The following is a 12,679-nucleotide window of genomic DNA, read 5'->3' as shown; positions in this document are numbered from 1 at the left end:
AATATTTTGCAAGGTTTTTATTTTCGCGAATATCGTGAGTTAGATGCTGCTGTCGCGAAATTAAAGACACGCGAAAATATTGACTCTGATCCCGATGTGGATGTGACGTACGCGTGTACATTATCTCCATTCAGTACAGGACTCCACAATCGCGAATTTAACCACTCGCGAAATCATTGGGAATTCCCGATTCGCGAAAATTTAGACTCGCGAAATATATGGCGTATACAGTATCTCAGCACACTTTACTGTTTGGCTATGACAAAATTTCGGGATCAAGTTTGTGGACATTGGCCACTAACATCACTGTCAAGTGTGTGTATCTCTGCCTCATAAATGTAACAATATTTGAAGCTGAGGTTTAAGAAGGCACAAATAGTAAAACAAAACAAACCCCACTCCCCCCCCCCCCCAAAAAAAAAAAAAAAATGATAATAATATTAATGAATAATAAACTGTTCCTGATATTTTCACACTTTCCCCATTGCGCAAATACATGCATACATTGTACAATATTTATAAACCAAAATAACACAAAAACATGAAAATTGTTTGTACGTTTTGTCAAAGGCTTTTACACAGTGGCACATTACACAAACATACAAACATATCATAATGAAACATTTTATTTGCATGACATCATCTTGAGTAATGCATATCTGGCAAGAATTTCAAACACCTTTAAAATCACTTTATATTTTGCATAGAATGGCCTACTTTGCCCGCATTTCACACGTGAGTAGATACAGTGATATTTTCACAGTGCAACATACCAAATGTCCAAGACGAGTGCACAATTTTTTTTCCCCTCAATTCAATGTTTGTCTGAGAAAGTATACACATTGATATAAAGAAAGTATTCTATCTAAGCAACAAATATGTCCTCACCAGCCTAATCCAGTTCTAAAACAACTACACACCCACACACAAAACCCCAAAATCTAGCCCTTGTCTGTGTGACTGTAGAGTACAAGTGTTGAATCAAGGACACAGTGAAAGGCATTGCTTTACAGTTCAAGACAGTACGGTGTACTCGTTGTAATCATAACTTCGACGCCATGCTTTCCGACTGCCTTTGGAACGCCAAGTGTGTAATGCGTGTCTATTACAACACTACGATTAACTGCCTATGAAACACAAAGTGTGTAATGCATATCTATTACGACACTACAGTGACCATGCCATGCATGTCTCTAAAGCTATGTACAGATATAAAATATAGTCTTTCATTGGTAATTCCATAACAGTTGCCAAAGTCCCTGGGCAATGCTTGTTTACAGCACATCTTAAACCTCGAGATCATTACAAGCTGCACCACGAGGCTGAGCTTCTACTGCCTGTGGCACATTATTCCACGTCAAGCATAAAAGAACATTTGTTACTCACTGATTAGAGATCATCAAATCGTTTTTTACAGAGTATCTACTCTTTCTCCAACTCTTTCTCTCTCACTTTCTCTCTATCTGTCTCTCTCTCCCTCTCTTAATATATATATATATATCTCTCTCTCTGTCTCTTTTCTTTTTATCTCTCTTCCTCTCTCATTCTTTGAAAAGTTTGCTATTCACAGCTGTAACAGTATAGTTTAGAAGACTTGTGCCCACACTCCAAATCACTTAAACATGGGTGACTGAATAATTGCATTTTGCAAAGACGCAAAGACAAAAAATACATTTAATGAATGGCACCATTCTTGTCCTCCACAAGCTATAATATATCCCAAATTCATGGCATATTTAAGACATACTTCTGACTGATAGATCTTTAGTTTGCTTTTTTTAAAAGGAGCATTATGGGCCATTTTCCTTCTTATATTAAGGCAGATTATATGACAGTGTGTGCAGATGCCAGTTTTGACAAACCTGCACATTAGCACACAAATCTTTTATCACTGACTACCTGCATTGTCTCTTGCCTCATCAAACATCTGTACTGTGATCGCCTTGGGTGCTTGGACACATGGGTTACATAACGTTACATCTTTTTCCACATCATCAAGGTTTCACGGGCACTGATGTTCTATCAAGCAAAACTGTTTTCGAATCCATTTTATCGCCAGTGATGGTGGCAGTTAGCTGAATAGGTTATTGAAAGTAAGCACGTAGAGTTTCATAGCCACTGTAGGTAGATGAAGTGAAATTTTGCATATATCCAATCCAAATCCCTGCCATTTTAGAAGAACTTCATCACCTCTTTGTGCATGTGTGCTACCGGTACATGGTCTTTTTGTTGCAGTGGCAGAAATTTGATTCAAACTTCATAGAAGAATATGATAGCCACCATGAATATTGTATGTCATGTTCTTCTACTTTGGACATTCTATCATTCATAGATTACATTCTCCCTCTTGATAGTGGTAAACTACATTAATTTTGTTCTCTTGCTTTTGTTGTATTTGATAATGTAGCTAAAGATGACAATGCGTAAAATATCTAATCCTCTATGCATCTGGCATATAAGATATATAACGGTAGCAGTCAAACATGAAAACTTTACCAGAAAATCTTCACTATATCATCCCCATCATCAGGATCACGTTTTCAAAATATTGACGGATCCAACACCGTAGTAGTCCGAGTTTGAGGGAACTCATAATTCTAACATCAAAGACACACTATAGCATCAAACATTTGAGTGACAGTAAAAGTTTTTCCTGATTGAAACTTAGTCCAGTACACATTCACATTCACATTATACAGACGTAAAGGTGATTTGAGAGGTATCATTGTTATATCTGTTGTACTTCCATTGAATTTCCTATGGGTATGCTTTCGACATCAATATGTGGATATATGAATCAGTCAGGAAACATATCTTTCCTCCTTGTGTCCAATGTCATAATACTCAAATCTTAGTTTTACCACTATTCACAACTTTTGTCTCAGGGTTAGGGCATGATAATGATCATAATCATTGTCCAACATGATTCAGCAATACATTACGAACTGTCCAAATCTTCACTGCACTAGCAGATTTTAAAAAACACAAACACAGAATGTGACTTCATGGAGTTATCTGAGCGGCATCTCTGTGATTAGACATACACATTCATAAGGTGATATGAAAACTTTTTATGACACATGATTGATTGGTCACTGTCTTAGCTGCTTGAAATATCATATATATGTCATCTCTTTTGTTCATGTAGCAGAGTGTACATCCAGAACAATAACACCAACAATAAGATTTAAAACATGATTAATATTATGTTGCAGCAGATTACAACAAAATATACTGCAGGAATACTTCAGAGGGTCACTCAGATTGGGTGCAATCCATCAGTCCATCCAACAAGACAAAGAAATGAGATGTTTCCTCTTGGTTGGATGATGTGTGACCTGGTGACCTGTTTGTGCATCCAATTTTGTAGCTGTGCTTCTGCCCTTGTGCCAGTCGCACCACAGCTTATGAAATACATAATGAAAATAATGTGATAATAAGGCAGAGATGTGTATCAGAAAGGTATGGTTGAAAGAAATAGTATGACGAGGGAGCAGGAAACTGTTGCAGGCAGCATAGAATTGAAAGTTAAGGCACGGAATGGCCATCGAAGTCAAGAGATGGTAGCACAGATAGAGAGTGGGGAATGAAGGGGAGAGTTGGAGATCAAATACCTTCACAAGAGGAAATATCTTGAAACAGTTTTGTCCATAGGACATTAGCAAGATAATCTGCATTCCCTTTTTGTGGGAAGATGCTGCCTTGCTCGGCCATCATGATGAAGTCTACATGTGCGACTAAATGAAGAAGACTTCTGCTCTCCTGTGGATGATGAGAGCAGACAATCTCCTCGTTTTTGGCCAGTGTCAGCACATTTATCACGATTGCTTGCCTCAAGGTGTAACAAGCGGAGGCACGATTGAGCACGTCCTTAGACTTGCTTGGGTAGCTTACTCGTGGGCATTTAAGGTGCATGATGATTTTTATTAATCACGTCCACATCAGTGCATTGACCTCTCACTTGGTGACACTGGACTGTTTCGCTCTCGATCTCTCTCGCTTCCCGGCTGATGACGTAGCTGATGAAATGTCGTGGCCCTGTCTCGCCATCCTCTCGATGTGAACGGTGTCGACCACGCAGTTCTGCATTTCAAAATGTGAAATATGGTATCCGGAGGAAATCACAATCGCAATAAGGACAAAACAAAATAGACTAAAGATCCCTCTTTTCAGGTTTTGGAAAGTTACGTAAAGAATCTAATTGTTTGCTGACTCGTATTTACATAAATCTCTGTGTAGCAAGAGCTATGAAATAAGAATAAGAACTCTGATTGACAAGAATTGAGGTCTCCTGCCATCAAAAAAAAGAAAAGAAAAAAGAAAGGTAGTGCTACGAGCATTATTAGAGGGACATTTTGCACTCCCTCTCCCTACAGAACTCTTCTTTCATTTTACATTTTGTGCACTTTTTATACAGGTTCCTATTAAACTACTCAGTGGAGTGTTCTGTGAAACTCTGTGTTTTGAACCTACAAGGACACAAGACCAGAAACACTGCCTGCTACGGAATGTATTGTAAAAATGGAACTGTCACCACATTGAGGATCCACTTTAGGCTGATTCTGGTGAACTTTGCTTGTTTATAATAAATCATTTCTTTCAAGAGAGTATTTGCATATGTAAGTCAGTGACTGAAAGCTTGCAAGGTGACATCTTGTTATGGTACAAGTTCTGTGGAAGATGAAGTTCACAAGGTATATGCACAAGGCAATATATTTCACATTTACATTACTCACCATGATGAGAGTGAGTTTGTCTGTGTAGGATAACATCTCCTGTGGCTCATCATGCTTTTTGTGGCATTTCTCCACCAGGTTGTCGATGGCCATCTTTATCCTTCCCAGCACTTCACTCTGAAAAATGATGGAAAGAGATCAGTCATACAAGAGAAACTGTACGATCTACAATGTGCTGTGGTGATTTATACCTGACATTTATAATCTGCACACAGAGTATATTGCATTGAGATGATTTTTGTGGAGCTGAGGAAGTTTGCAGCAAATGAATAATTGACCTACTCACAAGATAAACGTTTTTTAGGATTAAATTTGCACTTGCACGGAACTTTTCCCTAGCTGTACATACATCTATGGTGTGCAAACATATGTGTAAACATATAAATATCATATACTGTAAAAGTGGAAATTTTTGTAGTGTTGTGCCGAAATTTTCACGCATTTGCGCAACCAGAAACTAGCGCGTTTAGCACGAAAATAAAACACCTGCATATTTTTGCTTGCCGTATGCTCCAGTAGTTGATGCCTTGATTCCATGGAATTAAAAACACATGAAACTCTTCTTGCCTGGCTGAGTGTGAAAATATCCACTTTTACAGTACTAAACAATTTTTATAGACAGGATGCAGAGTACAAGTGTTTAAAACTTAATGCTCTTATATACTGTAAAAGTGGATATTTTCGTGCGAATAATTCTTTGCGCTTGGCCGGGTAAGAGGAGCTTCGCATGTTTTTAATTCTGCTGAATCAAGACATCAACTACTGGAACACATGGCAAGCAAAAATATTTGTGTGCTTTTATTTTCGCGCAAGTCTCTGGTTGCGCGAAATGCGTGAAAATTTCAACACAGCGCAAATTTCCACTTTTACAGTGCTGGTACACAAGACAAGCCTCACAGAAAAATTATGCACACTTCCATGTTGCTTGATGGAAATCCTCCATGTTGGTGTGTATAAATTTACTAAAGGAAAAAGAAATGTTCCCACGAGTATGATATCCTCAAAGCTCTAAAATGCTGTTCATGTTGTTGTTGCTGTGTTTGAGGCAACGCAAACAACAACATGAACAGCATTGTTCGTACCTACTATGCAAGTAGTCTCTTTTGCAGTCACTCTTGTCACTTCATCAACTTTTGCGGCATCATGTTTCTCACCTGTTCTCGGTAGGAGAAGATATCATTGAAGAGCATCTCCTCCAGCTGTGCATTCATGTCCACCCTCTCCTCCTGAAGATGCTGCAGTTCGGCAAGGTCTTTGTTGATCACCTAAAGACAGCACAAAGATAAGTGGGATGGTGCTTTAAATGTTTAGGTGTCAGAGTAGTGCGTTTGAGGTCTGAAGTATAGACTAGCATTTGGTACCATACTATCACAAGGAATATCGCAAGTATGACCACAGCTACACATGATGTATGACCATATTTGGACCTCATGGTTGGAAGTTAGCTACACAATACCTCCTGTAGCCTAATCAATGCTGAGTACAGCCTCAACATCGACTGACAATGCATCAATTCCAATACATTGATTAATTGATTATACTTCTTGATTGCAGCTTTAGGAATAGAATGTAAATTTCATGTGTTTGTGTGTGTGTGTGTGTGTGTGTGTGTGTGTGTGTGTGTGTGTGTGTGTGTGTGTGTGTGTGTGTGTGTGTGTGTGTGTGTGTGTGTGTTCATGCACATGTGCTTGTGCACTTTATCAGCAATAAAATGTGTGGTATAAAAATCTTACTTGGTCAAAAACAGGTCAAACCTCACTAGAAAACCTCAGAGACTTCTAAAATAGGTCATTCATTTGTTTCTTCTCCATTTTGTTTTTTGAATTTTGTTTGCTTTGTCTGAAGCACACTGTCCCTTGTTGCTAAGGTCATATCTGCCACTTCTGCCATCATACAAAAAAATGTAAAAATACATTCCTTTCCTAGTCATGATCAATCATGAACACTGTAGTGACTTGCTGTACACCCACATTGTAGGACATACTGTTTTGATATGATGCCAAAAAGCGAGGCAAATGTCAAATGGCAAATTCAGACAAAATAAATGTCTTGTGAAGTACACTGTAGCTACCCATGCTCCCTTTCATGAAATTCCTGTGTAATTCATTGAAAGCCACGAACAGGTGCATGAGTGGCTGCGAACAGGTGATAATTTATTGATTGCATTCACTGACTGCAGAGTGATGATTGACAGGAAATATGACAGGTGTTTTGCATTCAATGTGCCGGTGATTTGGAAGGAGCCCAGAGTCATCAGAAAATTGATTTTAGGGTGCCATTTTTTTGATTTGTTGCCTGCATTGCCACTAGAGTGACGGTCAGTGTGCCTAGGTTGACTAAAGAGTGTCAAAAGGTAGGAAACTTTGCCACTAGTGATTTTTTTTTCTTACAGTAGCGAATAACAAAAAAAAAAAAAAGGAGAGAAAAAAATATGACACTGTGCACTTGGTTAGAAAAAAATTGTACATGGATTTCATCTTACAGGTTAGCATTGTGATAAAACATTGCTTTGAAATGAATGTAATCATATTGTTGATGTGCTGAATTCTGCTGTACAATCAATCATTGAATATATCACAATTTCTGGTCGTGTTATGGCAGGTGTCACAATGTTCTAATGAATCTTTAAATGCTTCACATTAATAGGTATGCAATTCTATACATTGGTTGCACATTTCTTCTTTTCAGAATCAGAAACATCTCCTCACTTGAATATATCAACAAATACACTGAATGTTGAAGTCACACATTCACTTAGTATGATTTGTCACTTGAATATCCCCGATCAAGTCATTTTGCATTATATAATTATATCATAATTTGAGAATGTACTAGACAACTGGGCATATAGGACAATTATATATTAGGCATTTGTACCTGACAATGTAACACTGTGTGTGTTTATGCAGTGGCGGATCCAGAGGGGGGCGCACGGGGCGCGCGCTCCTCTCTAGTTTTGGTTAAAACAGAAGAAATAAAAACAAAAAATGGGGGGTGCGTGCGCCCCCCTTTAATATTACAAAGGCGCCTTCCTTTAAGGAATTCCTGGATCCGCCCCCGTTTATGTGCAATATATTCTATTGATAGAACCCCTGGATAAAGAATTTTGAGAAATTGAACAAAATGACCAACTCACCAGTTTGCTCTGGTTGTGACCATACTTGAGCTCGTCCAGTTGCAAGTTTCTGTCCTCGACCTCATCGTACATAGACTGGACCCTGTCCACCAGTGATTGGTTGGTGAAACTCAGCGTCCGATGCCTGTCCATGATGCTCCTTAACATGTCATCATTCACTTCCAGGTAATCTGAAAAATAAAGTATTCATAACCATGCCTCCATTTACAATAATGTCATCACAAACATCTTGTCATTGCAATCATGTCTTGACATAAAACATAAATCATAAATGTCAGCTACACATGGAAGCCATACACTTGTATACAACATGAGCATCAATCCAGGATGATATTGTGCATATTCATGGAACAAGCATGGACATACAAAATATCTTACACTTATAACAAGGAGAAAATGACAGAGCTAAACATACAGTGTGGGATTGACTGAACAATGATCTCTTCATGACAATTTTAAAACATGATTTTGATTTGTTTATATTTCCTGCAGATCCATGTTGCAATTACTGATGGTCCATATGAAACATTTCAATGAAATAGAGGAGCAGGCATATGTTAATCATACCTATGCTGTTCCATTTATAAATTGAGAATATATTGTAACTGCATGAATACTCACTTTCTGGAATGTTGTCTAGGACCTTCATCAGGAACTCTTCAAATTTCTTGTATTTTTTGATCTTCTCATTGAGTTTGTTGTGTCTGTGAAAGAGAAAAGTATACAATTTCATAGCAAATGATAAGTCTTGCTATCTGACATATTTCTTATGACAATCTATTTAGCATGAATAAACATCAAAAGCAATATATGCCCTCTTTGTGATAAGCTTAGACTTTCAGTCACACACAAACCAGCAGAATGATGCGGTATCTCAAATGTATAGTTTTTCCAAAGATAGGATCAGTGCTAGAAAATATCAAATGATTACTGCATGTGATCATTCAGAGAAGCATGGTTTCACACCTGACACTAATTTCTGCTAATTATATCAAGATATCACCTTCAAAAATATATACAACGAATAATTTGTAGGGATATATATGCAGGGCTCAACATTACCAGTGACCCAGTGGTCCGGGGCCACTGTGTCGGGCCATCAAATTTTCCAAAAATGTTATCTTTTGGTGGCTTGATTGGGCCACTATGATTCAAAATTGATTAATTTTTTTCCTTTTACTTCTACCAATATACTTCTATTCAGGCCACAAAATTTCAAATCTATAGATTTTTATGGCTCAGCAAAAAAATAGTATTGAGCCCAGTATATGTACATTGTCAAGGTCAAGATTTTGTGCATACATGACATCTGTGTTATTGGAACATTTCATAAAGTATTAATAGATACTGCTACTATGTCACTGTCCATTAGTATCACTATGAATTGAGGTTGAATTAGATTATAAAAGTATATACAGTATTTCACACATAGAGAAATATGATATACAAGAAGAAATCACTTAATTTATTTACAAATGGTAATGAAAATTTACATAAAGTAGAATTTATACTTACATGCTCTTGAGTTCATTTAGTTGTTCTGCAAGTTGTTCATACTCCAGCTGCTTTTGTTCCTTTAACTTGAGTTCCTGCTGATATTTGTGGATGGCACGCCGCCTCTTGGCCTCCGTCTCCTGGATAAACTTGTCGAATTTGGCCACCCTGTCTTTCATCTGTCAAAAATGTTGATGTGGTGAGGTTAGCAACACATTATGCTTACGATGCCAAAGTCATCATCTCTACCATTTCTTTCCTCTAGCTCTCACTCTCCGTCCTCTATGACAATATTGACTCTCTTATCCCCACATCCATATTCAACTTGTGCAGTTTACATTTGCTGCATTTTGTATCTCACGCCATTTCTCGCAACAAAATTGTACAAAAGTATACATTGAAAAACTAAGCAATCTTCATGTGGAATAAACAGTAATTTTACCAACAAAGGCAACTCAATAAGGTGTAGTTTCTACTCGATGTTTCTTTAGTTTTTCAAAATGAAACCAACTTATACACAACAATGTGCCTATTATTTCACTTAATTTGGCTGCGTACAAGGTCTCCTTCAGCAGACGTTTTGCCCTATTCCATAACACCCAAAATTATTCCCTAAACTTGTAAGGACTTTAACCAGGGTGTCTTTTCATGTAATATGCTACGACAGCAAGTCTTGCTAGAATGGCAACTTCTTATACTAACAGCCACTCCAGAGACAGGATTCTTGTCACTGCCAGGACACTTGCCATTGCAGCAAGAGTTGTTATCATGACAGCCTTTTTCATGAAATGGAACTCTGGGATAATCTAAATCCTCACCAGTTGTTGCTTCTTCTGCAGCTCTGCCCTCTTCTTCTCGCACTCCTCCATGCGGCTCTGGAACTGGATCCGCTTGGTGTGGAGCTCCTGGGTGACATCATCCACCTCCACTTCCCGTTTCAGGAGCAGCGTCTTCTGTAAAGTGTTGAGTCCGGTCTCAATCAGCTTCCCGGCCGACTGCATCCAATCGAGAGAAACAGCAAGTCAACATACACCATCAGTGTGTTCTCATTACATCTCCCAGCTCTTCTGTTGCCCCTTGTTATGATTCTTCGACAACTTCAAATGTCTGTTTTGAATAACTGCACATTATGTTCTCATTTACTTTTCTACAAAGATGCTGATTATAAGTTTTTCTAACTAAAATGCCTGGCTCAGCATCCTCTAGATGACACAATCTACCAGGTACATTGAACAATAATGAAGTTTAGTTGGAGAAAGAAGCTATGTTCAACTAAAAAGTAGAGCTGTCTGTTCAAAGCAAAATTTCTTGAAACATAAGTGAGCCAGTAAGAATCAGGGTTAATCAAACTTTCAAAATACATGGAACACTTTCATGTCTACTATGAAAACAGAGACCCCAAAATACACACTAGACACACTAATGTACTTATGCACATGTATACATAGACACACATACATGTATACATGCATGTATAATATTCTGATATGTATATATATTATGTTGATGAAAATAAGTGTCTTTACAACAGGGATGATATTGAGGTTTGTTGAAAAAATCAGAAATCAACATTTTCAGGTGATTTTGATAAATGGAAAAAGCAAAATGTGAGTATACTTGAGGAAAAATCTGAATTCAGATTTAAATCTACAGAATATGAAACATGCCTGTTTAATACAATCAGTCATCTATTATCATTTTTTCTTCTAAAACTCACTGTCAACTTCACAAAATTTGGCTTATAATGCAAAATGTGTCAATAATCACAGCTAGCAACTTAGATAGATACACAGTTGCACAAATAAGTTAGCATGCTATACGGTAGGCAGTATATACAGCCAGTACATCAGTTCAAATGCAAGCCAGTACATCTGTTCAAATGCAAGCCAGTCTCACCTCTTTCACAATCGGATATCTGTTGACATTGTCATCTTCCTCATCACTGCAGAATGATAACAAAAGCAGACAAAAACTGTACTCTCAAAATGCAATCTTATATATAGGCCTACTCATATGCATGCATATCTTCCTATGTTCTTTTTTAAATAAAGGGATGTTAAATGTGTATAAAATATAAATATATACATGTATAATCATTAAGTTCTAATGAAATTACCATACAGTGCATACATAATGGAAATATATGTATATAATTATATATATAACTTAATATATCACTTAGTAAAAGTCTGACTTTATATATTCCTTTCCTTTTGCCATCCAATCTCTCAAGATATTTTGTAAGTTTTAGTTACCACCATATTACATCATATAGATAATAAGATATCATTTAATTTCTCAATTATCTGTCATTCACATACACCACAAAATATGCAGTGCCAAACAAATAAAAAAAAGACATAGACATTTCTAGCTGTTCAGATGATTTTACCATAGATTGCACCTCAGTTCATTAATGAGATGGTAAGTTTACTTCTTCTTCAATCTACTTTTCTTGATATTGTGTTACCCACTGTGTGTGTGCAGTGCCTGGTCAATTCAATTTTCTACAGCAGTCCTATGACAATTTTTGCACACTGTTGCAGTAAGACTGAAGAGATCGCTATATCAGTCACTCAAACTCATCGCTTTCACCTTTGAAGTTCAAGGTCATATTTCTGGAAGTGGCGTTCGACGACGCTTCGTTAATCTATTTGTTGTTGATTTTGATACTTGATGTACAACAAAAGTCAAGACCTGTTGCAGTGTTGGTGTGTGGAGTTGTCACCCGCGCTGTGGTGAAGATATTCAATGGAATACACATCGTATGTACTCACGTAAATATCTACACGACCGCAAGCAAGACTTACCCTCTCTCTCCGAGTTGTGTCACAAAGACACTTTGTTTTTGAGGCTCGAGGTCAAGTTTGTACGGAAAAGTTGTCGTTCCTGAGAATGTCATGTTGGCCATTAGAACAGGTCGTCTCAAGGTCAAGGGAAAATGCAGCAAAGAAATTTAGGTGTACATTCCATCGAGGTTTTCTCGCGTATCGGTTCAACCGTATGAACCTGTCTCGATCATGAATCGAGTGCAGTGGTGTGTAGTAGAGTGTACACACACGCTTTTCAATTATGTATGCAAATTTGCTGTCGTCAAGGGGACGTCCCACGCTTTTTTTAGTCAAGAGAGGGAGACATCCTATAACTGTGTATTATCTGTAAGAAACGTTTTCAGCGTCTGCTGCGTGAAGAACAAGTGGTAATAATAATTTAGAGTGAAGTATACGCAGACACAAATTTGAAGCAGAATAGGCGAATAACAAGACGTGATAAACAAAATCGTCCCAAATCAATTTTCACAAAAGAGAAATTT

The 12,679-nt window shown here is 37.6% G+C and overlaps 1 protein-coding gene across 1 annotated transcript; it reads right to left on the bottom strand.

The window, feature by feature from the left end:
* Positions 1–3,957: 3,957 nt before the first annotated feature.
* Positions 3,958–12,372, bottom strand: LOC139733231 (coiled-coil domain-containing protein 42 homolog). The gene is made up of 9 exons (XM_071644069.1): positions 12,177–12,372; positions 11,263–11,308; positions 10,185–10,361; positions 9,388–9,545; positions 8,494–8,576; positions 7,873–8,042; positions 5,891–6,001; positions 4,737–4,853; positions 3,958–4,083 (listed from the first exon to the last, which is right to left on the bottom strand). Exons 1-9 carry the CDS (start codon positions 12,275–12,277, stop codon positions 3,958–3,960), a joined length of 1,089 nt encoding a protein of 362 aa, XP_071500170.1. The 5' UTR covers positions 12,278–12,372.
* Positions 12,373–12,679: the final 307 nt, after the last annotated feature.

This window comes from Diadema antillarum, unplaced genomic scaffold, assembly GCF_040938485.1.
Source record: "Diadema antillarum isolate AM-2024a unplaced genomic scaffold, OU_Dant_1.0 seq00000463_RagTag, whole genome shotgun sequence".
NCBI classification, from domain to species: domain Eukaryota; kingdom Metazoa; phylum Echinodermata; class Echinoidea; order Diadematoida; family Diadematidae; genus Diadema; species Diadema antillarum.
The sequence above is the reverse complement of the archived record's forward strand: the minus strand, read 5'-3'. Positions and strand labels throughout refer to the sequence as shown.